This window comes from Dendrobates tinctorius, unplaced genomic scaffold, assembly GCF_039654945.1.
Source record: "Dendrobates tinctorius isolate UK_male_01 unplaced genomic scaffold, ASM3965494v1 ptg000156l, whole genome shotgun sequence".
NCBI lineage: Eukaryota > Metazoa > Chordata > Amphibia > Anura > Dendrobatidae > Dendrobates > Dendrobates tinctorius.
In genome coordinates this window covers 21,000,063-21,025,337 of record NW_027361823.1, presented here as the reverse complement: position 1 = coordinate 21,025,337, position 25,275 = coordinate 21,000,063, and the positions used below count along the sequence as shown (strand labels likewise).

Below are 25,275 nucleotides of genomic sequence, written 5' to 3'. Positions count from 1 at the left end.
TTTTTGTTTGGCGGTATGATAATAAATCATTATTTTTTGCTTCGTTTTTTATTTTTATTTTTTAAGGGGTTCGCTAAAAGGGTTAACTAATGGGACAGTTTTATAGGGTGGGTCATTACGGACGCGGCGATACCTAATATGTGTACTTTTATTGTTTTTTTTTATTATTATTTCCAAAAAATGGATTTATTGAGGGAATATTTTTTTTTTTTTTTCTAATTTATTTGGCGATTTTTTTTAATTTATTTTTACATTTTTTTTTTATTTTTTTTTTACTTTATTACATAGTCCCAGGTGGGACATCACTGTCCTGTGACAGATCGCTGATCTGTCACATCACAGATCACTGTGACAGATCAGCAATCTGTCACAGGCATTGAATTAGACTTCCTCTTGCCTGCGCTTTGCAGGCACTGAGGAAGCCAGCTTCCTCAGGTCCCCGAAGGCCCCCGTCGCCATCTTGGATTCGGGGGCCTGGAGGATAGGAGCCCCCCGCAGCAGCGCTGCACATTGCGCTGCCGTGGGGGGCTCAGGGAAGCACGGAGGGAGCCCCCTCCCTGCCGATGCTTCCCTTTAACTCCCGGTACACCGCGATCATGTTTGATCGCGGTGTGCAAGGGGTTAATGTGTCGGGGGCGGTCCGTGACCGCCCCTGACACATTGTGCCGGATGTCAGCTGTGATAATCAGCTGACACCCGGCCGCGATCAGCGGCACTCACCGCGGTAGACGTACTATCCCGTCCACGGTCATACGGGCCCGGGTACCGTGGACGGGATAGTACGTCGGATGTCAGGAAGGGGTTAATGTGTGTGGGGAAATATAGAGTGAGGATGGGGGGATTTAATGTGTGTGGGGAGATATAGAGTGGGGATGGGGGATTTACTGTGTGGGGAGAGATTTGGAGTGGGGATGGACGATTTAATGTGTGGAGGGAATTGAGGATACAAATGAGGAGCAAAAGGGGAGATGTAGAGCATGTTTGAGGAAACAGTATGGGGGAATGGGAAAAGACACAGAATGGTGAGTGGGGATGTATGCGGACACAGTATGAGTAGCGTTGGAAAAATGTACTCGTATGTGGACACAGTATGGGGAGTAAGGGTGATGGGATGTGTGCAGACTCAGTATGTGGAGTTGGGGGTATGTGTGAGCAGGCAGTATAGTGAGTGAGTGGGTAAATATATGAGGAGACAGTATGGTGAACAGGTGGGATGTGAGAAGAGACAGTATGAAGAGGGAGGAAACAGTGTGAGGAGACAGTATGGGGGGAGATAAGTGAGTGGTCACAGAATAGAGACTGAATAGTGGGGGTGTAGCATGGGGGGACAGTGTAACGGTACAGCCAGGAGGGGACAGTATACCAAGGAGTGGGAGTGTGGTCAGAGGGTACAGTATAGAGACTGGGCCCCATAGAGAGGACACAGTGTGAGAGGACAGTGTGAAGAAGGGGGCAGTATGGAAAGGAGGGGTCAGTGTGAAGAGCATGTAACTTAAGAGGGACAGTGTGGGGTCATATTTTGGGCAGACAATATAGTGAAGAGCAATTATTTATTCAGGGGCTCAGCATACTTCAGATATTTTTATTCAGAAGCATTAGGCCGGGATCACACATGCGAGGAATACGGCCGAGTCTTGCATGTTAATACCCGGCACTGCCGCCGGCACTCAGATCGGAGCGTCCGGCCACATAGTAATAAATGGAGCCGCACGCTCCACTCCTGAGTACCAGCGACAGTGCAGGGTGTTAACATGCGAGACTCGTCCGTATTCCTTGCGTGTGTGATCCCGGCCTTATAATGACACTTCTATCTTTAAGGGCATCATGTGGAGATTTGCTGCAGAAGACCGGAGAAGATGGAAGTCTGCAGAGATGGCTGTAGATGAGAAAACTCATCATGGGGTCGGCACAAGATGAAGACAAGAAGGAGAACGACTCCAGAGACGACGTCATCTATAAGGTACCTGATTGTAAATATTTTTGGTGATACTAATTCTCATGTTTTTATGTTAGGAGCATTAAATGGAATCTGTCTCCCCATTTTTGGCATATAAGCTGCGGCCACCGCCATTAGGGGCTTATCTACAGCATTCTGTAATGCTGCAGATAAGCCCCCTATGTAACCTGAAAGATAAGAAAAACGAGTTAGATTATACTCACCCAGGCGTCCGGTCTGGTCCGATGGGTGTCGCGGTCCGGCGCCTCCCATCTTCTAGCGATGACGTCCTCCTCCTTACCTCTGCCGCGGCTCCTGAGCAGTACTATATCTACCCTGTTGAGGGTAAAGTACTGCAGTGCGCAGGCGCTGGACCTCTCTGACCTTCCCCGATGCCTGCGCACTGCAGTACTTTACCCTCAACAGGGCAGATATGGTACTCCTGCTCAGGAGCCGCCGCAGAAGTAAGGAGGACTTCATCACTGCAAGCTGGGAGGCACTGGACCGGACCACGACACTCACCGCTTCCGATGAGTATAATCTAACATGTTTTTCTTATCTTTCAGGTTACATCGGGGGCTTATCTACAGCATTACAGAATGCTGTAGATAAGCCCCTGATGGTTGTGGCCACATCTTATAGGCCAAAAAATAGGTCACAGATTCTCTTTAAAGGGGGTTGTCCAGGTTTGTGCTGAGTCTGCAGTTATTCTATGTGACTGCAGACTTCTGAATTCTCACAGTGCTCACTGAACGCTGTTAGGATTCTCTCATGCTGGTAATTTACATCCATGCGGTCACATGCTGACTAGACATGTGTGGCCTCACTCAATGAAAATGAGCAGAGCGAGGCCGGGCACGTCTAGTCGGAATGTGGCCGGAAGTATATAAATCACATGCGTGTGCTGACATATGACCGTGCACTCTTGCCACCGGTACGGGAGAATCCTAAAAGTGTTCAGTGCATTCGTTGTGAGAATTCAGAAGCTGCAATGTCAGGATTCAGCTCTGCAGGTTCCAGTAGTCATCACATGGACACCTCACTCATATGTGACTTTCATACTTGTGGTCCTGTGACAACGAGCTTCTCTTCTGCTTCTCTAGGTTTTTCACTGACCATTGAGAGTATTGGGGAGAGCAGCTCTGTACACGAGTAAGTGCAAATTGCATGACTGCCCCGGGTGCCAGAAAGCCTAGCTACACCTCCAGGCCTATAGGTATTCCACTATACGTTATATTGCACATGCCCTATATAGCACGTATATCATGGGCACGTACCCTAAGTGGTTAATAGACGCTGAAAAGACTGGACATGTGCACAGCTCGCCGATGTTCCATACAAATGCATCTGGTCAGTGTTTTGAGCGCTCTCCTCCTGACAGAGCTGTGCTGCGCCCACCAGCACCTCCTCTGCCCTGACGTGACCTTTGCCCTCTAGCTGTATACATCTATAACCCGCTGATAACAACCGGCCCTGCCCTCATTCTGACTCGGAGACAGGAGGGTTAACGCTCGCGCACAGCACAACCAAGCCCGCTGCCGTGATTTGCATGGGGACCACGCCCCCTGTGACGTTGCGGAGCGGCCAGCGTGTGCCTTCTGTACTGGCAAGCGCGACGTGTGAGCGTCCGTGACGTCAGCAGGGGGAGGTGGGCGGCTACGAAGCTGCCAGAAAAGTAACGAGCTGACGCAGGAGGCTCAGAGCCCAGCTGCGGCGCCTTGTGGACGGGGATGTGCGGACCTGAGCCGGCGCTCGGCATGCCGGAGCTCGGGGACGGGGAGCGCGGCCGGTGAGCGGGCGGCTCCTCTCATCTGTGCAGCATGGCCACGCAGCAGCACGGTGGCAGCGAGCCCCTGGACCTCCAGCATCGGCCCCCCGGGGAGAAAGACAACAAGTTACTCAATGGCTGCGTCCCGCTGTCGCATCAGGTGGCCGGCCACATGTACGGCAAGGATAAAGTGGGTGTGTATCGCGGGGCTGTGGGGTCACATGGGCAGATTTCACAGAGATGTCACTGCAGGGGGCGCTAGTGCCTCTAGCTGTGATGGAGGATGCTGGGTGCTTGGGGTTTTCCTGTATGTGATCCGTATAATCCGGTGTCAGGAATGACCTGATTGGAGATCAGACCCCGGAAAGGGATATCACTTAGGTGGCAGGGACTTTTCCAGAAAGCGGCAAGTGTAGTCCTATAGGGAATGAAATGCAGCGACAGTGGAGCCTGCGGAGAAGTGGCCAGTTCTTCTGATTGTTGGCTCAGAGTCCAGTCCCAGTGGTCAGACCTTCCCGCAGCGATCTGAAAACTGTGACTTGTCCTGTGGATAGGTGATTGCTTCTTCTGACCGGAGCTGTGGAATCGTTATGACATGGACCTCCTCCTAAATAGATTGGGTTCAGTAGTACAATGCAGGATGTTTGTATTGGGAGCCTAATGAAATGTCTGTTCTGTTCCTGATGGAAGGATCTGGGCTTTGAGATAAATCTGCTGCACTTTCTGCACATGCTCAGTAGTGAGGGGGTTGGAGGTTTTGCTTACCAACTCCGCAACCCTACTTCCAGTTGGAATATTCCTGTTCACACTTGTCTATAAATGTAGGACGCTGGGAGTCTGACTATTGAGACCCTCACTGATCCTGAGAATAGTGGTCCTAGTAGTGATGAGCCAGTACACTCGTTGCTCGGGTGTCCTCTGAGTATTTTGGCGTGCTCGGAGATTTAGTTTCAGTCGCCTCAGCTGCATGATTTGTAGATGCTGAATACATGCTGGGGACTGCCTGTTAGGAAATCCACACAGCCACAAATCAGGAAGCTGAGGCGACAAACTAAATCTTGGAGGACACCCGAGCAAGCAGTATACTAAGAGCTCCAGTGTGTCAGGATCAGCGGTATGTTTGTGTAGTAGTGGGTACATACGTACACTGCTATTCACATAGTGGTCTTTGGAGCCGATGTTATCTGATCATTGGTCGTCCCAACAATCAGACCTCTTGTCAATCATAGTTATCAAATGTATTTAGTGAAATAACCCTTTCAAGACTAATATACCACATAATTATTATTGCTTTTTTTTTTTTTTTGGGGGGGGGGGGGTGATGGGTTGAGGATCTGTTAGATGGAATCTTCTCTTCCCCTAAGCTCTGTACAGAACTACATTTTATGTTTTTCCCCATGAATTAACAGTGTGGAGCATCTCTTCTTTGTACTCTGCTTTGTGCCGTTCCTCTGTTGTTCCTCCTAGAAATACATGAATGAATGGACATCTGGATTACCTACTTCAGGGGCGTGTCTGCACTCTGGCATTGTCAGCACTGATTGGACAGTGCGCAGGGCACGCCCCCTGACAGGTATGCCCAGCTTTACTTCCTATTACTAGGCGGAGTAGTGGGGACCGCATCAATGAGATCTACGAGATGAGCCCGCGATACTTGTCTGTTGGGAAATAATTCTGTAGTAAAGCGGTGCTGTTAGGGGAGTGTTATCATTGAGATGTCATCTGACCATATTAGCTGATGTGGAAAACCTCTCTGTTGGTCACATTACTTTCTCCTAAACTGCAGCTGTAAGGATATATGTAATTTTTTTTAAGCCATAAAGGGGATGTGTTGGGCTAACTCCTCAGCCATGATAGATGGGGGGCGCTACTGCTGGGGTCAGCTAGTTATTGGATCTGCAGCTTAAAAAAACAAAACTTGCTGTCTAAAGACATAACTTCTCGCTTTCGTGAGCAGAGATGATTGCGGATGTTGTTCATCGGCGCTGAACCTACAGGGTGTGACAACTATAATCCTACATGATCGCTGCTGGGTGATGAATGTGAAGGGTTGATGTACTCCATGGATAACGCTGTCCAAGGTATTGGAGTACGACTGGTTGTGTTTATTAAGCTGCCGCACTCTTTCTGAGTTTAACTCTTTCATATTTGGTGGAAGGGATGTGTTGCATTTTTTTCTGCCTCTTTTTAATGAACATTGACTTTCTGAACCCTTAATGGGGTTATCTAACGCTTCCCACTTTCACATTGGCTGGTGAAGGCGCTGTCAGTGACCACCTACTAGGTTTTGTACCCCTCTCCTACTTACTAGAAGACCTGAGTGTCTGTCTACACAACGTCGGGGCCTTTTGCCTCCCTATGCAAAAGTTGGTGCTGGGTGACTCCTCTGACTCTTCAGTACCAATTGAATTGGTTTCTCTTTAAACCTTTGGGACAAATATTCCTTTAGTCTTCAAAATATTAAGAGTACGGCAGCACAGAATGACTCGGTTACTTGCTGCGCCTCTGACGTGGCAAACAACTCGGTGCACCTTCCCACCTGCTCCTCGTTTTCCATCTCTTTCCTTCCTCACCTGAAGTGGAGATGGTTGGGACTGAACGCTTTGGCATTGCCCAGGTTCTCCGAGCACCTGTGCTTGGTTTGAAAAGTAATTTTCTGACCGACTCCTTATCACCATTCGCGGTCTCTGGGAACACGGTGTCCGCTACCCTCTGTCACTCTACTACTAAACAGCTTGGTGGTAAATCGTTAACAAGCGTGCCCCAATACTGGCACAGTGGGGAGCCTGAGATAGAAAGGACATGGGTGGCTTTTACTACGCCATCTGATCTTTGTGTAAATCATCTTGTAGTTTCCAGATAATAACGGAGGTGAGGTGTGAAAATTGTGATCTTTACTGATGCCGGATATGAAGATCTGAGTCTGATTTTGTAGAAAGCATTGGACTTCTACACTTTCTGCTGGAAATGCTCATTGCAGACCCGTAGGACTTGTGTACTTGGCATCTTTCTCAAGCGGCTTATGCCTGAAAAACTGCTCCCTACAGTAGACCTAATATACAGCAGTGTCGGAGCCACTTGTTCTCTTATGTCACTACTTCTAACACCTTGAGGGTTCGGAAGCCCTTAAGTGACCTGCTCAGTCTGACTCAGCGTTGCCTCAAGCGATTTCCACTGGAGCTTGTTGTTTTTGACTGCCTAACAAAAAAAACAACCCCATAACCTCCATGTGCATGTTATCTAAGGCTGTCCCTTATTGCACTAGCGGTGTGCTCTGTTAACCATTACTGAGCGGCGCCTGTACAAGAACCAGGGTAACTTGCAGTTAGACTGGTACAGCTTGGTCGCGTGATGCACCACACTTGTAAATGGAAGACATTTGTGTAATGGGTTAGTTATACTTCTGTGCATCACTACACTGTATATTTCCTCCTATTTTCTCTAAATTACCTATATGAATTGCAGTCATTGTTGTTTTCCAGTCATCTAATATTCTAGTATAATTGCAATATTTTTGAACAAACTGCCTATGAAAACAGTATATTTTTAAAAATAAGAAACACTCGAGATGCTTTTTCCAAATTATGCACAGCAGAGTTTTCAAACTTTTTATTTTGAACAAAAAAATGCGGTCAATTGTGAAATTATAAGCATTATCAGCTTATTACAAAACGAAATCAAACAGTTTTCAAGTCAAAACTTTTTTCTAGGTGATGTTACATTTGCACATAGGACCCTTTGTTCGAAAGAAGCTTCTGAACGCTCTCGTCCATTGAATTTGTCAGTTTTTGGATGGTTTGTGCTTCAGTTGTTTGGCATGTGGACAGAATACCCTCCCAGAGCTGTTGCTTAGATGTGACCTGCCTCCCGCCATCATAGACACTCCTTTTGATGATGCTCCAGAGGTTCTCAATGGGGTTGAGGTTAGGGGAAGATGGTGGCCACACCATAAGTTTGTCCTCTTTTATGCCCATAGCAGCCAGAGATGCAGATGTGTTATTTGCAGCATGAGACGGTGCATTATCATGCATGAAAATGATCTTGCTGCGGAAAGCACGGTTCTTCCTCTTGAACCATGGCAGGTAGTGCTGTTTTAGAAACTCCACATAGATTATGGAGTTCATCTTTACCCCTTCAGGGATCCTAAAGGGGCCGACAATCTCTTTCCCCATGATTCCAGCCCAAAACATTACTCTACCTCCTCCTTGTTGACGCCTTAGCCGTGTTTTCATGGGGTGTCCATCAACCAGCCATCCTCCACTCCATCCATCTGGACCATCGAGCGTTGCACGGCACTCATCGGTGAACCAGTTTGGAAGTCAGTCTTCATGTATCGCTTGGCCCACTGGAGTCGTTTCTGCTTGTGTGCAGTGGATAGAGGTGGTCGACAGGATGGCTTACGCACAGCTGCAAACCTCTGAAGGACCCTGCATCTTGTTGTTCGGGGGACGTTGGAGGCACCAGCAGCTTCAAAAACTTGTCTGCTGCTATGACAAGGCATTTTTGCAGCTGCTCTTTTAACCTGACGCAATTGCCTGTTGGACAGAGTCCTCAATTTTTCCTTATCAGCACGCACACGTGTGTGCTGGGAATCAGCTACATACTTCTTGATTGTGCGATGATCACGATGAAGTGTCTTGGCAATGTTGATTGTAGTCATGCCTTGACCTAAATACTCCACAATTTGTTGCTTCTCAGCAGCCGACACATCCTTTTTCTTTCCCATTTTGGCAAAAAATGTAGGCTGCTTAATAATGTGGAACAGCCTTCTTAAGTAGTCTTGCCTTTATTTGGACACACCTGCCAAACTAATCTGCACAGGTATCTGCAATTGCTGTCAGTGATATAAAGCGCCCTGACACACATCACCATCAATGAGTTTAAATGACAAACAAAAAAATTATAACCTTATCACTCCTAAACTCTTTTTGCATAATAATTTGGAACACAGTGTACATACTCTCTTGCTTAAAGGGAAGGTGCCATCCAAAAAATTTTTTTTCAGCAATTGAAAAAATGTAAAGAATTAATGTTTACGTTTTCTTAAAAAATATTATCGTTTGTTTTTAATTTTGCAAAATATGAAAAATAATTTTAAAAAGTTTGGCATTTCCACTTGTTAACACTAGGGGGAGCAGCTACTGAAATCTGGCACAAAAACCTATGACATCTATAGACACAGTGAGCAGCCATTTTGATGGGGCTTGCAAAGTTACTGACTGTCTTTGCATGTAAAGTCTGGATCAGAACAGGCCATCAATCAGCAGACATGTTTCCTGGATTTCTGTGGAGCAGACAAGCAGACGGTCCATCCATGTGAATAAAACACAGCGCTCTTTGTACAATCCCTGGCACCGAACAGGGCGCCCCCCATAGACCAGCACACTGCTCTCCTGAAATACTCTGTGCTGCTGTCGCCCTGCTCCTTCCACCATACATCAGGCCCCTGTCCCCTCAGTTTCACACATCGCCAGGACGGGATCTGAGGAGAGGAATGGGGTCTTCGGTCACCGAGGATGGCAGGCAGCAAGGATTCTGGGAGCAGAGTGACAGCAGCACAGAGTATTTCAGGAGAGCAGTATCACACGGGATAAGATTAGATACACGGCTCAGCAGGCAGCATCACACAGGATAGGATTAGATACACAGCTCAGCAGTCAGTATCACACAGAAGAGGATTAGATGCACGGCTCAGCAGGCAGTATCACACAGGATAGGATTAGATACACGGCTCAGCAGGCAGTATCACACAGAAGAGGATTAGATACACGGCTCAGCAGGCAGTATCACACAGGAGAGGATTAGATACACGGCTCAGCAGGCAGTATCACACAGGAGAGGATTAGATACACGGCTCAGCAGGCAGTATCACACAGGAGAGGATTAGATACACAGCTCAGCAGGCAGTATCACACAGGATAGGATTAGATACACGGCTCAGCAGGCAGTATCACACAGGAGAGGATTAGATACACGGCTCAGCAGGCAGTATCACACAGGAGAGGATTAGATACACGGCTCAGCAGGCAGTATCACACAGGAGAGGATTAGATACACGGCTCAGCAGGCAGTATCACACAGGAGAGGATTAGATACACGGCTCAGCAGGCAGTATCACACAGGAGAGGATTAGATACACGGCTCAGCAGGCAGTATCACACAGGAGAGGATTAGATGCACGGCTCAGCAGGCAGTATCACACAGGAGAGGATTAGATGCACGGCTCAGCAGGCAGTATCACACAGGAGAGGATTAGATACACGGCTCAGCAGGCAGTATCACACAGGAGAGGATTAGATACACGGCTCAGCAGGCAGTATCACACAGGATAGGATTAGATACACGGCTCAGCAGGCAGTATCACACAGAAGAGGATTAGATACACGGCTCAGCAGGCAGTATCACACAGGAGAGGATTAGATACACGGCTCAGCAGGCAGTATCACACAGGAGAGGATTAGATACACGGCTCAGCAGGCAGTATCACACAGGAGAGGATTAGATACACGGCTCAGCAGGCAGTATCACACAGGAGAGGATTAGATGCACGGCTCAGCAGGCAGTATCACACAGGATAGGATTAGATACACGGCTCAGCAGGCAGTATCACACAGAAGAGGATTAGATACACGGCTCAGCAGGCAGTATCACACAGGAGAGGATTAGATACACGGCTCAGCAGGCAGTATCACACAGGAGAGGATTAGATACACGGCTCAGCAGGCAGTATCACACAGGAGAGGATTAGATGCACGGCTCAGCAGGCAGTATCACACAGGAGAGGATTAGATGCACGGCTCAGCAGGCAGTATCACACAGGAGAGGATTAGATGCACGGCTCAGCAGGCAGTATCACACAGGAGAGGATTAGATACACGGCTCAGCAGGCAGTATCACACAGGAGAGGATTAGATACACGGCTCAGCAGGCAGTATCACACAGGATAGGATTAGATACACGGCTCAGCAGTCAGTATCACACAAGACAGTATTACAGATATGCCCACACTGGTGAAACTTCCAGCCCCCCCAATTATACACAAGACTATGGGGTGTATAAGTCACTGTCCTCCTCAGACAGCCATAAAAGCAAAGGTGTCAGATTACCGGAGATCACTGGGGCTGTGAGTGAGGAGGCGGAGACAGAGCAGGAGGACGCTGGAGCAGGAAGCACAGGGCCGAGCCTGGAGTAAGCAGTACAGAGGAGCATAGATGAAAGTCACCCGCACTCACCACTCTCCATCCTCCGGCTCCAGTGAGCGCTTCTCTCCTCTGCTGACCACCTTCTCCTTTTCTTCAGCCTCTCCTCACAACACAGGACCCGTTATGCCACAAGTGGTCCTGTGATAGAGGGTAAGTGGAGCTCAGCAGATAGCACTGGGCTACAGTAAAATGGCGCCCAGCCACACCTACAGCAGTGAATGGTGCAGCCCACAGGGGCGTGCCCAGTTCTCTACTACTGAGGCTGCATGGTGGGGTCAGGAGCCGACCGCAGTCTCCTATGTCCAGGGACGGCCATGTTTGCAGACTGTATGAGTCCTCCACAGATCTGCAAATCAAGATGGCAGCGCCCAGTGGCTACATGAAAACATTATTACAAACAAACCATAAATCCTGGTTAGTACAACATTTGTTTTAACAACATGTTTTGTAACTTACTATTTTTTTGCAAATTCTATAAAATTGCGGCACCTTCCCTTTAAAAAGGGAGCAGTGTGCATTAGAGGAGTGCGCTCTAGGCAATTCCCTAGGTCTTAGTTCCCATATGGCGTGTGTGTGGGTTTTTTTTTTTTTTCTTTTATATACAAATCTTCAGCTGCGTTTTAGGCTGGGTGCCCACACAATCCAGAAGTAGCAGCACTTTGAACGCATTGCATGTTTTGCTAGGTCCAAAGCGCTGCCGTCTATTGATTGCAGGTGAATCCGCATGTGTTCACTGAATACATTGTATGGGTGAAACCTCTCTTGTGGAGTCTCGTGTCTCTGCAAAAGAAACTGACATGCTGCAGTCTGGAGACACACCGCATATTACGCCATGTGCACATGTTGCGGATTCTGCTGCGGATCCGCATCGTTTCAGGGTCCGCAGCAGATTTAGGGTATGTGCACACGCTGCGGTTTTGGTGCGGTTTTGCTGCGGTTTTGGCCCTGCAGAACTGCAGCAGTTCCGCAGACATGGTACTTTACCATGTTAGCCTATGGGTTTTCAAAACCGCAGTGCTCACACTGCGGTTTTTTACCTGCGGAAAAGCTGCGGGTTTTTTTCCGCAGCATGTCAATTATTTGTGCGGATTCTGCTGCGGTTTGCCACCTATTCCATTGTCCAGGTGTCAAACCGCAGGGCAAAACCGCAGGTCACTTTACCTGCGGTTCTGCGGTGAAAAAACCCGCAGGTGAATCTGCAGTGTGTGCACATACCCTTAGGTGAGTTGTACAGCACCATTGTTCAATGGTAATCTGAAAAACGCTGTGCACACGCTGCGGATTTTTCAGCGTGGATTTGCTGCGGGTTCAAATCGCAGCATGTTAATTCTTTGTGCGGATTCCGCTGTGGTTTCACACCTTCTCTATTGTAGAGGTGTGAAACCGCAGGCTAATCCGCAGGTAAACCGCAGATCTTTTGACCTGAGAATTTACCTGCGGATTTCTCCAAATCCACAGGACCTAAATCTACGTGTGCACATAGCCTAAGTCTCTGTGGGTGATCCACGGGTAAAGCCGTGAGTGTCAGTGGGCATGTGATTTCTTGACATCCCATCCACTATGCTGTAACATCTGGTTGCTGCGGGTTTGATGCGGCTTAAATATGCAGCGTCCAACCTGCACCAACTCCGGATCGTGTGTACATACTCTTACAGTACCAGCTATGGCTGAGATTTCAGAAGTCTCATGCATGCAGCTTGGGTTTTTTTTTTTGTCATCTGGATTGTGCTTTGCATGTTGTCATTGTTTTTTTTATTTATTTTTTGCACAATGGAGCATGTCACTACCGTACTTAACTTTTTTTTTTTTTCACCCATTGAAATGAATGGGTGGTGGAAAAAATGCAGGTATCAGATTTTGTTGTGTTTTTTTGTGCCAAAACCTGACTCTATAGAACAAGTTTTTTTTTTTTTTTTTTTCCCCCCAACATTAAACTTCATCAGCATGCCAAAACCGCAGCAAAAAAAGCACAAGAAAAACCACGGAAAATGTGCTTTCTTGAGAAGATCAGGGTTTGCTGCAGGAAAAAAAGCTAAGAAAATGCCTAGTGTGAACTCGTTGTATAAGGCTATTTTATTACACTCCCACCACTGAGCCTGATGGCACCTGTTTTTCTGGCAATACTTCTCTCCCCTCCCTTGTAGCCAGCAGGATATCTCTCACCAGGGTCATTTCCCAGCCGCACCTTTTGTGTAATGTTTATTTTACGGGGTTTAACTTTGCTCTGTGACTCATTACTGTAGAGGTCTGGACTGAGAGCTCCAGCAAAGTCACCTGCCCCATAGTAAGGCGCCCTGTTGAGGGCGACAAAGTGTAAAGACCCCGTTACACCTATCAATGTCCCAGACTCCCAGAGATCCCACCAACGATCTGACGCGGCTGGGATCGCTGGGACATAGTTAGCTGATTGCTGGTTAGCTGTCACATAGACAGCCCCTCCAGCGAGCAAGCTGGTTTCTAATGTAAACAGTGGGTATCTAAGAGCCACGCGGCTCTTGGATACCCGCTGTTTACATTGGAAACCAGCTCCCAGCGTCGCTGATCGTTGGTCTCTCGCTGCCACACGCAGCGATGCGCGCTGGCCAGCGGGAGACCATCGATCAAAAAACGGCCCAGGACGATGCTGCACGATCAGCGATACCCGGCGGGGGGTGCAGTCACTGATGCATGTCACACACAGCGATATCGCTGGCGATCTCGCTGTGTGTGACGGGGCGTGTTGTGCGGCTCTCTGCGATCTTAAGGCATAACGTGTGTCATGGTCTGTGTGTGCAAGACAGAGTTGGGAAAGTGCTGATATACTTGATATTGCATTAACTTCCTTTCAAGGAAACCATTTACCGTACGTCTACTGAATGTCCTGTGCTTTACTGTCTTCAGTTGGCGCCTTGATTTAAAGGGAATCTGTCACCCATATTTAGTGATATCATGTAAAGATATCACTAAATTGTGCGTCCCATAAGGATTCTAGTCAGGCCTTTGACTCCCCCGACCCCGCACCTTTGAGGCATAAATACCTTTTTAGCTGCTTGTGGGTGCATGCAAATCACCGTGGTCTGGTCCAATGGGCGTGGCTTAGGAGCCTTCTCCCCACCTCCTCGGCTTGCTTCACGTAATCTGTTTGTGAATACCACAGACACCGTTGGTTTCCGCGCTTGCGCAATGTAAAGGCCCCCGGCGCCTGCGCAGTATGCTTTGCCCGACTGTGGGCAAAGCATATAATCGCTACTGCGCAAGCGCTGGTATTTTCCAGCGCGGTCTATGCCCCGGAAGTCTTCACATTCAGGACACACTTCTGGGGCATAGACCGTGTTTTTTGAGCGGATTTTTTTGGCAAATCCGCTAAAAAAAAAAAAAAAAATGCTAAAAAAACGCTGTGTGTGTGCACACAGCCTGAGGGTGCCACGTCCTGGGATCACTCCCTTGGGAGTATAGGCCGGTGTCCACACCGTGTATGGTGGCACCAGTGCTGTGCTTCTTGTTTCTGCTTCTTCAATAGATAGCAGTGATATTTAAAGGTAACGTCATTGTGACTGCAAACTTTTGTCCAAAGAACCAAGAAAGCCCCTTTAAATCTTTACAAGTGTGTTAACCCCTTCACCTCCAGCCTGTTTTCACCTTCTATTCTGACCAGCTTCACTTCATCGTAATAACTCTGGAACGCTTCAACTTATCCCAGTAATTGAGCGGTTTTTTATGACATGTTGTACTTAATGTTACTGGTAAGCTTGGTTTGATATGATTTAGTTTTTTATTTATGAAAATATAAAAAAAAAATTGGCAATTTTCAAACTTTGAAATTTTATGCCCTTAAACCAGAGCGTCCTATCACACAAAATAGTTACCGTATTTTTCAGGCAATAAGGCTGGTTTCACATTTGCGTTTTTTAGCGCTGGAAAAAAACGCTAACCTGCGCATGCGTTTTTTCCCCTATCTTTAACATGGGTGCGCATACTTGCGCGCTTGTAAGCGCATGTATGCGATTTTCATGCGCTGCGTTTTTTTGGGGTGTGCGATTGGATTTTCCAGACGCATCATGTTGCATTTTTTGGCCCTGCAAAAAAGCGCATGCGCACATATGCGCACGTTTTGCGCTAAAAAGGGCCATTATAGCCTATGGATGCGCATATGTGCGCACTGGCATGCTCATGTAAGCGTTTTTTTGCATATGCGTTTTTTTTTTTTTAACCATGGAATTTAGGGGTTTGAGTTAGAGTTAGGGTTAGTTAAGGGGGTTTAGGGTTAGGGTTAGGGTTGGGTTTTGGGTCAGGGTTAGGGTTTAGTATGGTTTGGTTAAGGGTTAGGGTCAGGGTTAGGGTCAGGATTAGGGTTAAGTATGGTTTTGTTAAGGGTTAGGGTCAGGGTTAGGGTCAGGGTTAGGGTCAGGGTTAGGGTTAAGTATGGTTTTGTTAAGGATTAGGGTCAGGGTTAGGGTCAGGATTAGGGTTAAGTATGGTTTTGGTCAGGGTTAGGGTTAGGGTCAGGGTTAGGGTTAAGTATGGTTTTGTTAAGGATTAGGGTCAGGGTTAGGGTCAGGATTAGGGTTAAGTATGGTTTTGTTAAGGGTTAGGGTCAGGGTTAGGGTTAGGGTCAGGGTTAGGGTTAGGGTCAGGGTTAGGGTCAGGGTTAGGGTTAAGTATGGTTTTGTTAAGGATTAGGGTCAGGGTTAGGGTTAGGGTTAGGGTTAGGGTTAGGGTCAGGGTTAGGGTTAAGTATGGTTTTGTTAAGGGTTAGGGTCAGGGTCAGGGTTAGGGTCAGGGTCAGGGTCAGGGTCAGGGTCAGGGTCAGGGTCAGGGTCAGGGTTAGGGTTAGTTAGGGTTTAGGGTTTGGGTTAGGGTTAAGTATGATTTGGTTAAGGGTTAGGGTTAGGGTCAGGGTTAGGGTTAGGGTCAGGGTTAGGGTTAGGGTCAGGGTTAGGGTTAGTAAAGTCATGGTTTGGGTAGTGTGAGGGGCCACCTAAAAATGTTGGAAAAAAACGCAAACGCGGTAAAAACGCGCTAAAAACGCATACAAACGCATAAAAACGCTGCGTTTTTTTCATGCATGCTCATAAAAATGCTTGAAAAAAACGCAGCAGTTGTATGCTTATGTATGCGTTTTTTCAATGCGTTTTTTTGCGGGAAAAACGCGCTGCAAAAAAAAGCAAGTGTGAAACTAGCCTAAGACACACCCCAAATTTTCAGGAGCAAAGCGGGAAAAAAAGTAATGCGTCGAATTCAGCTTACTGCCGAGGGGGCGGTGGTGGAGCGGGGGTCACAGGAGCTATTTGAAGGTGCAACTGCAGGGTGATGCTGCAAGTCTCATCCCAGGCTGGTAGAAGGGGGAGTTCAGAGGTGCGGGGGATCTGCCGACATTTTGTGATAGCCCGGAGCTCCCGCACTTCCATGGTTTCAGTGTGGTGGACTCTGGGGGGGGAAATAGTAGCCGGAGGAGGTGTGCATGTGCAGATCTCGATCTCTGGAGATCTCAATCTGTGCCGCTTCTGGCAGCCACTTTCCCGGAGTCCACCGCATTGAAACCATGGAAGTGCAGCAGGCTTTCACAAAATGTCGGCTGGTCACCCGCACTATTTAGCACCACTTTGGGACTTGCAGCATCGCACCTCCCAGCCCAGGGCCCATAGTATCGCCGGACGCCAGCCCCCCCTGGTAAGCTACACCCTCTTGAAATTTGGGGTAAGAAAAATATATTTAGTTAAAAAAATATGGTAACATATATTTTCCTCATGTCTACTTCACATCAGCATTGTTTTTGAAACATTAACTATTTTTTTGGGTTAGGTAGTGTTTCCGAATGTGTTTTCGTGCAACAGAACTTCTGGATGCCCGACACACGTTACTTTATAGCCTCAATATTAATTTGCAAAAGGTAATAAAACAATACCACTGCTGTTAAAAATGAAAACCCCTGGACTTTTACAAGGCAACTTTAACATGCAAGCTTATGATTGCTTACATGGTACACTGCACTACTCCTGTATTATTTGTTAGGTACTGTTTCTTAGGGTCCCGTCACACACAGCGATCTCGCTAGCGAGATCGCTGATTTTGTGACACATCAGCGAGATCGCTGTGTGACAGGGATCAGTGACCGGCCCCCCTGCCGGTTATCGCTGATCATGCTCGAGCGGCCTGGGCCGTTTTTCGATCGCTGGTCTCCCGCTGCCCAGCACATATCACTGCGTGTGGCAGCGAGAGACCAGCGACGCTGGTTTCTAATGTAAATATTGGGTATCCAGGAGCCGCGGCTCCTGGATACCCGATGTTTACATTAGAAACCAGTGTCGCTGGTCCTGATCGCTGAGGCTGTCTATCGATGTCCCAGTGATCCCATCATGTCGGATCGTTGGTGGAATCGCTGGGACATCGTTTAGTGTAACGGGGCATTAGGCTCAAGTTGAAAACTCAAATTGTATTGTCATTGGTGTTGGCCTTGATGAACACTCAGAAGGAGCGCCTATCCTCTGACAATGGCTGCCGTCATTGTTGTCTGGAACATGGAGAGGTTAATCGCTGTGAATGGGGCTAGCTCTGATCTTGATTGTTGCAGCAGGGTGTCAGTTGTGTGTTGGTTGTTGTTAATAATAATAATATAATATATAGTACCATTGATTCCATGGTACTGCACATGAGATGGGGTTACAGAAAAATACAAATCACTTACAGTAAGCAAACTAATAATCACAGACTGATACAGAGGGAAGAGGACTCTGCCCTTGCAGGCTTACATTCTACAGGATTATGGGGAAGGAGACAATAGGTTGGGGGTTGCAGTAGCTCCGATGGTGGTGAGGTGGCAGCGTGGTCATTACAGGTTGTAAGCCTTTTTGAAGAGATGGATTTTCAGGTTTTGTTTCAAGGATCCAAATGTGATGGATAACCGGACGTGTTGGGGCACAGAATTCAAGGGTATATTCGGGAGAATACTTGGAGGTGATTGGGTGATGAGCGTATAAGCGTGGAGGAGTAAAGGAGGTGTTGGGAGGACCAGAGATTACGTGAGGGAAGATATTGAGAGATTAGTTCAGAAATATACGGAGAAGTTATGGCTGGCTTTGTTGGTAGTTTAAACTGGATACACTGGGAAATTGGGAGCTAGTGAAGGGATTTGCAAAGAGGGGAATCAGGAATGTAGCGAGGAGAGAGATTATTTAGTTAGGCAGCAGAGTTAAGGATGGACTGGAGGGGTGCGAGAGTGTTAGAAGGTAGGCCACAGAGAAGGATGTCGCAGTAGTCGAGGCAGGAGATGATGAGGGCATGCACAAGCATTTTGGTAGAGTGAGGGTTGAGGAAAGGACTGATACTGGAGATATTTTTGAGCTGGTGGTGAGAGCTTGGATGTATGGTTTGTAGGACAGGGCAGAGCCAAGGGTTACTCCGAGGCAGCGGCTTTCAGGCACAGGGGAAAGTGATTTCTTTTATCGTGATGGATAGGTGAGGTAGGGAAGATAATTAGTTCAGATTTGTCCACATTAAGCTTGTGGAAACGAGAGGAGAAGGAGGAGGATATGGCTGATAGACATTCTGGGCCAGAGGGTGTTAGTGTAAACCTACCGATGACATGGGCTCGTCTGCTGAAGCCGCTCCATGCATGCACTAACCAGGTCACAGTGGCAAACTGATACTTCTTTCTTCAAGATCCACTCAAACTGCTATTAAAACGGCACGTGTGATTCTAACCACACAGCAGCCACATGGACGCAATGAAACCTCCGTTATAAAATTGGCTTCTATGAGCGGATGTTGTGGACATGGTCTGTGACCTGAGAAGGGAGGAGATGCGACATCCTTCACCTGTATTCTGCCTCTAGCTATACTAGACATGTCGCCTTTCAGTGTAATGCTTCCTGTGATAATAGCGAGATGATAAAGTGCTGGAAATGAAGCTTCAGCCTCCTGTTCGTCCTATAGAGGAACACCATTAGGAGGAAATGTATTTCTGATGTATGATGATGGGATGCTTTCAAAGAAAAAGTGAAGCATGAGACATGTGAGAACAGGAGGGAAAGTGCAGTAAAATTCCTTCAGCCTAGCGTCTGGTGTAAGCTCTGATGAAATGCTTGATAATGGCATATTTGCACGAGTTTTACTTCGGGCTCTCGGTCTGCAAATATGCAGTTTGTATAGTTTCCTATGACAGTCCCACTATCTAGAATGTCTTTCGGCTGGTCCCACTAATGAATGAAAAGAATTCTGCACTGATGAGAAGAATAGCTACTCCCTGAATAAAAGGCATGCGTTGTGCAGTAATTTACACTGTGATATGGTCCAGCAGGTTAGGGATGGGCACGGGAAAGTTTTGGCGGAATTACAAAGTTCATAATAGATCGCAGTGCAGCCTGTTCCTTCTGTTTGGTGCTATATCCAGGGCAGGAACTGATCTAAAGCTTAATCCGATATCTTAGTGTTTTCTGTGAGCAAATGGCACATTGCGGGTGAATTCTGAATCATTTCTTATATTCTGTCTGTGTTGTTAATATGACATTTATCGTAGGAAACATTACAAGGGACAAATTGTGATGGCTTGATGACTGGGTTAGTGCCTCAGAAAAAAGTCTTATACTGTGGTGCAGCGAACCACAGGCTCCATGCACCACAATGGCTTTACAAGCCCTTGGCCTGTCAGGCTGGCAGCTGACAGTCTTGAGTGGCGCATGATGTCACTGCTATGTGCCCCTATTCCTCTGCACCAGGTATGGAGCAGGAAGGACAATGGGTGGTGGGAGTAGGGACAGGCGAGATATTCCAAAAAAACTCAACACTTTGGGGTGTATTTTGTATGGAGCATTTATGGGGCCATCATGAACTGTATGGAGCTAATGGGCTCCTGATTCAATATGGATATTCAAAAACATTTAACTTACTGATGTCTCAATTAATTTTACTTTTATTGGTATCTATTTTTATTTTTGAAATTTACCAGTAGCTGCTGCATTTTCCACCCTAGGCTTATACGCGAGTCAAGTTTTCAAGAATTTTCCCTCGCCATATTTTGAGAGCTAAATTTTTTCCATATTTTAGCCGACAGTCGTGTGAGGGCTTGTTTTTTGCCGGACGAGTTGATGATTTTAATTGGTGCCATTTTTTTGGTCACATGATGTTTTTTTGATCACTTGCTATTTTGATATTTTTGTTCTCTTTTGCCCGTTCCACATGTTGTACAATTGTTAAGGCTGCTTTAGGCTTCAGGTCAGTATGATTACAATGATGCCACATTTTTGTAATTTTATGTTTTGGTGCTTTTACACACTTTTTTATAGAAAATAATTTATTTTAATTTTTGCATCTCTGCACTCTGAGAGCTATAACTTTATTTTTCCACTGATGGAGGTGTATGGCGCTTTTTTTTTTTTTTTCTTTTAAACTTCTGCACTGACACAAGCCCCTTGGTGGCATGGTGACCCCGGGTCACCATTGCAATGGTCGTGCCCACATGGTTTTGTCGCTGGGGCGCTGATTGGAGGGGAGAGGGAGCCCCCTCCTTCTCCCTACCTTCTAAATGCTGTGATCGATATCGATGGCAGCATTTAGGGGGGTTAAACTGGAGCGGTGTCTGAACCACTCCTGGAAATGATGTTAACCCCTTCACGACCAGAGCTTTTTCAGTTCTGCGTCTTCATTTTTCGCTCCCCTTCTTTCCAGAGCCATAACTTTATTTTTTTGTCAATATGGCCATGTGAGGGCTTATCTCTTGTGGGATGAGTTTTTGAACGATACCATTTTACCATGTTGTGTAACAGAAAACGGGGCAAAAAAATTCTAAGTGCTGTGAAATTGCAAAAAAGTGCAATCCCACACTTGGTTTTTTGTTGGGATTTTTTGCTAGGTTCACTAAATGCTAAAACTGACCTCCCATTGTGATTCTCCAGGTCATTACGAGTTCATAGACACCAAACATGTCTAGGTTATTTTTTATCTACGTAATGAAAAAAAAAAATTCCAAACTTTGCTAAAAAAATAAAAATTGCACCGTTTTCCGAGACCCGTAGCGTCTCCATATTTTTGTGATCTCAGATTAGATGAGGACCTACTTTTTGCATGCCGAGCTGCTGAAGAAATCATTTTGTATTCAAAAATATTAAACTTCACAACAGTATCACCGACCTGCCTGTTGTGTTCCTTGGTCTTCATGATGCTCTGTGCATCAAACAGAACCCTGAGGCTGAGTTCACACTTTGCAGTTTTTTCGCGTTTCCGTGGCAGTTTTAACTGCGTGATTTTGCCGCGAAAAAGAAGCATTCCTATGGGATTCCGCAATGCTGTGCTAATGCTGCAGTTTTTACCGCGGCGGAATCGCTTCGCGGTAAAAAAACGCAGCATGCTCATTAATTTTGCGGAATCGCGGAGATCCCGCACCCATAGGAATGCATTGTTCTGTTTACTTTCCGCATGTGGCTGTGCACACCATGCAAAAAGTAAGCAGAACATTTTGCGGATGGTACCTACGGTCCGGAGGAGAGGAGACTGTTCTCCGGGCTTTGGGTACCATATCCCTGTAAAAAAATATTGTTGTTCTCACCTTCCAACGTCCCGCACAGCCTTCCCGCCTCTCTCCACACTCCCGTTCCCAGTCAGCCTTTGCGAGCGATGACGTCCATTCTCGCGGGATCGCGAAGTCTCGCTGTCATTCGCGCGACGTCGCAATCCCGCGAGAACGGACGTCATCGCGGTAGTTCGCGCAAAGGATTACTGGAACCGAGAGCGTGGAGAGAGGCGGGAAGGCTGCGCGGGACGTCGGAAGGTGAGAATAACTTTTTTTTCTTTTTAAATTATTTTTTGCATGCTATCTTTTACTATTGATGCCGCATAGGCGGCCTCAATAGTAAAAAGTTGGTCACACTCGTCAAACACTATGTTTGACGAGTGTGACCAACCTGTCAATCAGTTCTCCAAGCGATGCTCCAGATTGCTTGTAAAACGCTAGCAATTCTGCAAGCTAATTACACTTGCAAAATGCTAGTTTTTCCACGTGAAAATCGCGGGAATTTAAAATGCGATTTTCCCGCGGAATGGAATTCCGGAATTCTCGCGGTAATTTCCGCAAGAGTTCCGGTACGTGTGAACCCAGCCTGAGACTATCACAGAGCAGGTGCATTTGTACGGAGACTTGATTACACATAGGTGGATTTTATTTATCATCATTAGTCATTTAGGACAACATTGGATCATTCAGAGAGCTACAATGAACTTCTGGAGTGAGTTTGCTGCACTGAAAGTAAAGGGGCCGAATAATATTGCACGCCCCACTTTTCAGTTTTTGAATTTCCACAAAAGTTTAAAATAACCAATAAATTTCATTCAACTTCACAATTGTGTTCCACTTGTTGATTCTACACCAAAAATTCACACTTGGTATCTTTGTTTGAAGCATGATATGTGGGAAAAGTTCCAGGGGGCCGAATACTTTCGCAAGGCACTGTATGTGTTATATATATTAGTATTTATTATTCCTATTGCTTGAAAAGGCAAGACCAATGCACTATATACTGTAGGTAGGAACAGGGGACCACCATTCTCGACCTTCTAATCACCTTTTTGCAACTAGGATTGCATCAATAACAAAGAGGCATCTTCTATATCTAGAGGGCAGAAGGTCTAATCTTACCACAAATGGTGATTCTTTTCTGTAAGAGTAGTGAGATTATGGAACTCTTGTACATGATGTTGTAATGCTTGATTCACTACAAAAGTACAAGGAGTAATCATAATTCCTAAATCTGTGCCGAAGGGTGGTTTTATGCTTACCGCATTCTTTGTGGTCCGTTTTTGCGGGCTGTATCGCCGCATTTTTTGTGGTGTACCGAAATAATGGGCCGCCCATTCCCCCTCCTCCCCCCCCCCCCCCCCCTCCAATACTATGGAAATAGTATTGGAGAAAAAACCTGTGTTCTGCAAAACCGGAAGTGAAGGCGCGCCGCGAAAACAAACTTCTGTTGATTTAAATGGGCACCGTGTCCGTACGCCATGAAAAATATCGAGCAAGCTCGATATTTTTTCACGGCCGTATATACGGCCCTCACGACCGTATGGCACACGGCGAACCATTGACTTTTTGCGGGCTGATATTGGGGCCACAAAATCGGCCCGCAAAAATACGGTAAGTGTAAAACCACCCTTACACTTTGCTAAACATATTATGCCCACAGCCTGTGAAAAGGTATGTAGTCACAGCAGGAGAGAATAATGCAACAACTCTTGATTATAAACTTTTATTATTTTATTGAAAGAATACGTATAAAATGAAAGGGAATACTTCATGAAAGGGACACCCAATCAGCTGGATGAAACCTAAGACCAACTCTGATGGTCAAAACAATGTAGCCTAGGGTACAAAACAAGGTGCTAGCAGTAACAAGATAAATGCCTATAGATATCCTTGGCATTAAACTAGTTTGATCCACTGGTTCCTATATACCTAATGGCAGCATAGCCATAAAACAATATGAATGGGTAAAGTTACCTGAAAGTAAATCAATTTGCTGACTATGGGGTCCCAGGTACTGTCTCACCACCCCAATTCAGTTTTGCCACGCATCTTGTGGGGGCGTAACCGAGATGAGGGACTGTTGCCTTAATATACAACTCTCCACCAATAGGGGGATGACTTGTCCGTATTGCCAGCCGCGGGCAGTGTCAGCAGTGCGTCTGTTCGATCCCATCGCTACTAAAGTGAATTTCCTGTCGGTATGAGCTGGAATGCAAGCGTGGAACGCATGTGATTGTGTGACCGCATAACAGGAAGACGGTGGGACTTGAAAGCGGCGTTCCGGAATTACCGAATAGAGAATCTAGCCATACAAGCCCATTGCATCTTACAGTGCACGTGTTCTAGGTGCCAGATATCCATATCAATACAATAATTATTGAGGAATGTGAAGTGAATGTAAAATATGTATTATACCCTTTGATGATACATAATTTATAGGATCAACCAAAATGAGTGAATACGGTGTGAGTGTGTAATAAATATATATATATATATATATATATGTAGTATATATTTTAATATAATCCCATTTACACATGTGCATATGAGGTGTGATTTATAAATATAATTAATCCATGCGTCAAAGTAAAACCCTGTAATGCCATAAGTGCAAATGTGTCCACAAAGATGATATAAAGTGGCAAAAAATGCACCTGTAATGCCATGGTACCTATATACCATAGTAAAGTGGTGAGTGAAGTAAAAAGTAAGTGATTAAAGTGCCAGTATGCCTAGTGAGAATATCACCAATAGCAAGGCTAGAAGAATAAAGTGACAATGTGCAGTGGTAGAGTTGGAAGAGACCTCCTGGGTCATCTGGTCCAACCCCCTGCTCAAAGATGCGTGTAATAAAATGAATATCACTTATACTAAGTGACTAGTGAATGAGAAAATGTACATGCCGTACAATGCCTAAATGTTGATCCTAAAGCTAAACAAAGTGATGGTGCTAAATAATAAAAACCACATCTATCCAGTAACCTCACCGAAAGACCATGTCAGTCATAAGGCTAAAAAAGATGACATTGCTAAATAGGGAGAAAAAAGAACCCTTTATGTAGTTGCCTCACCCATTACAACAGAACAGAAAATCCTGTCTGATCTATGTGAAGTCGGGAAACAATTTTTTTGCCTAATATTGGGCAATTGTCATCTGACTCATGGGGCATTTGCCTTCCTCTGGATCAATGTTGGGTAACTAGCTGCTGGCCCGATTCTAAAGAATATGGCCAGCGGGAGATTAAAATAAAAAGTGACACACTCACCATCCGACTACCCCGGACTGTGTCCCTCCTCTCCACACTCCCGGCATCTTCCGTTCCCAGTAATGCTTTGCGCCATAGACTGCTGTTGACGTCACTCTAGCGAGAGCGCAACGTAATTAGCGGTCTTTGGCGCAAAGCCTTACTGGGAATGGAAGATACCGGGAGCGTGAACAGGAGAGAAAAAGTCCGGAGGCCGTCGGAAGGTGAGTATATCACTTTTTTATCCCAATTCTATTTTTTACACGTTTATGGTACCCAGGGTCCGGAGGCGTGCGTTCTTCTAATTGAGGACTGCGCCTGTCGCTGATTGGTCGAGGCCTGGCGGCCGTGACAAATCGGCAACGCAGGATTTCTGTGACAGACAGACACACACAATCAGACGATTATACTGTGTATATATAGATATGTTGAACTCTATGGACTTGGCCTTCTTTTAGTCTTAAAACTATGAAACTATTACTGCTCCATTCTATGTATGGCTGCCTGAGATAGTTGAGTGGTCTAATAAGTTCTTTTTCTCGAGATTGGTGGGGGTCCCAGTTATCCTGGGGTAGGTGACAAAGGTTGGTGGACAATTATCTTAACGTGCAACTAAAAGCTTGTTAACGTTTTATTTT

At 46.3% G+C, this 25,275-nt stretch overlaps 1 protein-coding gene across 1 annotated transcript in view; it reads left to right on the top strand.

Moving 5' to 3' along the window:
- Positions 1-3,441: 3,441 nt before the first annotated feature.
- The window catches only part of IPMK (inositol polyphosphate multikinase), a 45,839-nt gene continuing 24,005 nt past the window's right edge, over positions 3,442-25,275 (top strand). Inside the window, exon 1 of the mRNA XM_073548248.1 lies at positions 3,442-3,898. Within this exon, the coding sequence (XP_073404349.1) occupies positions 3,757-3,898 (142 nt within the window). The 5' untranslated portion in view covers positions 3,442-3,756. The remainder of the gene's footprint in view (positions 3,899-25,275) is intronic.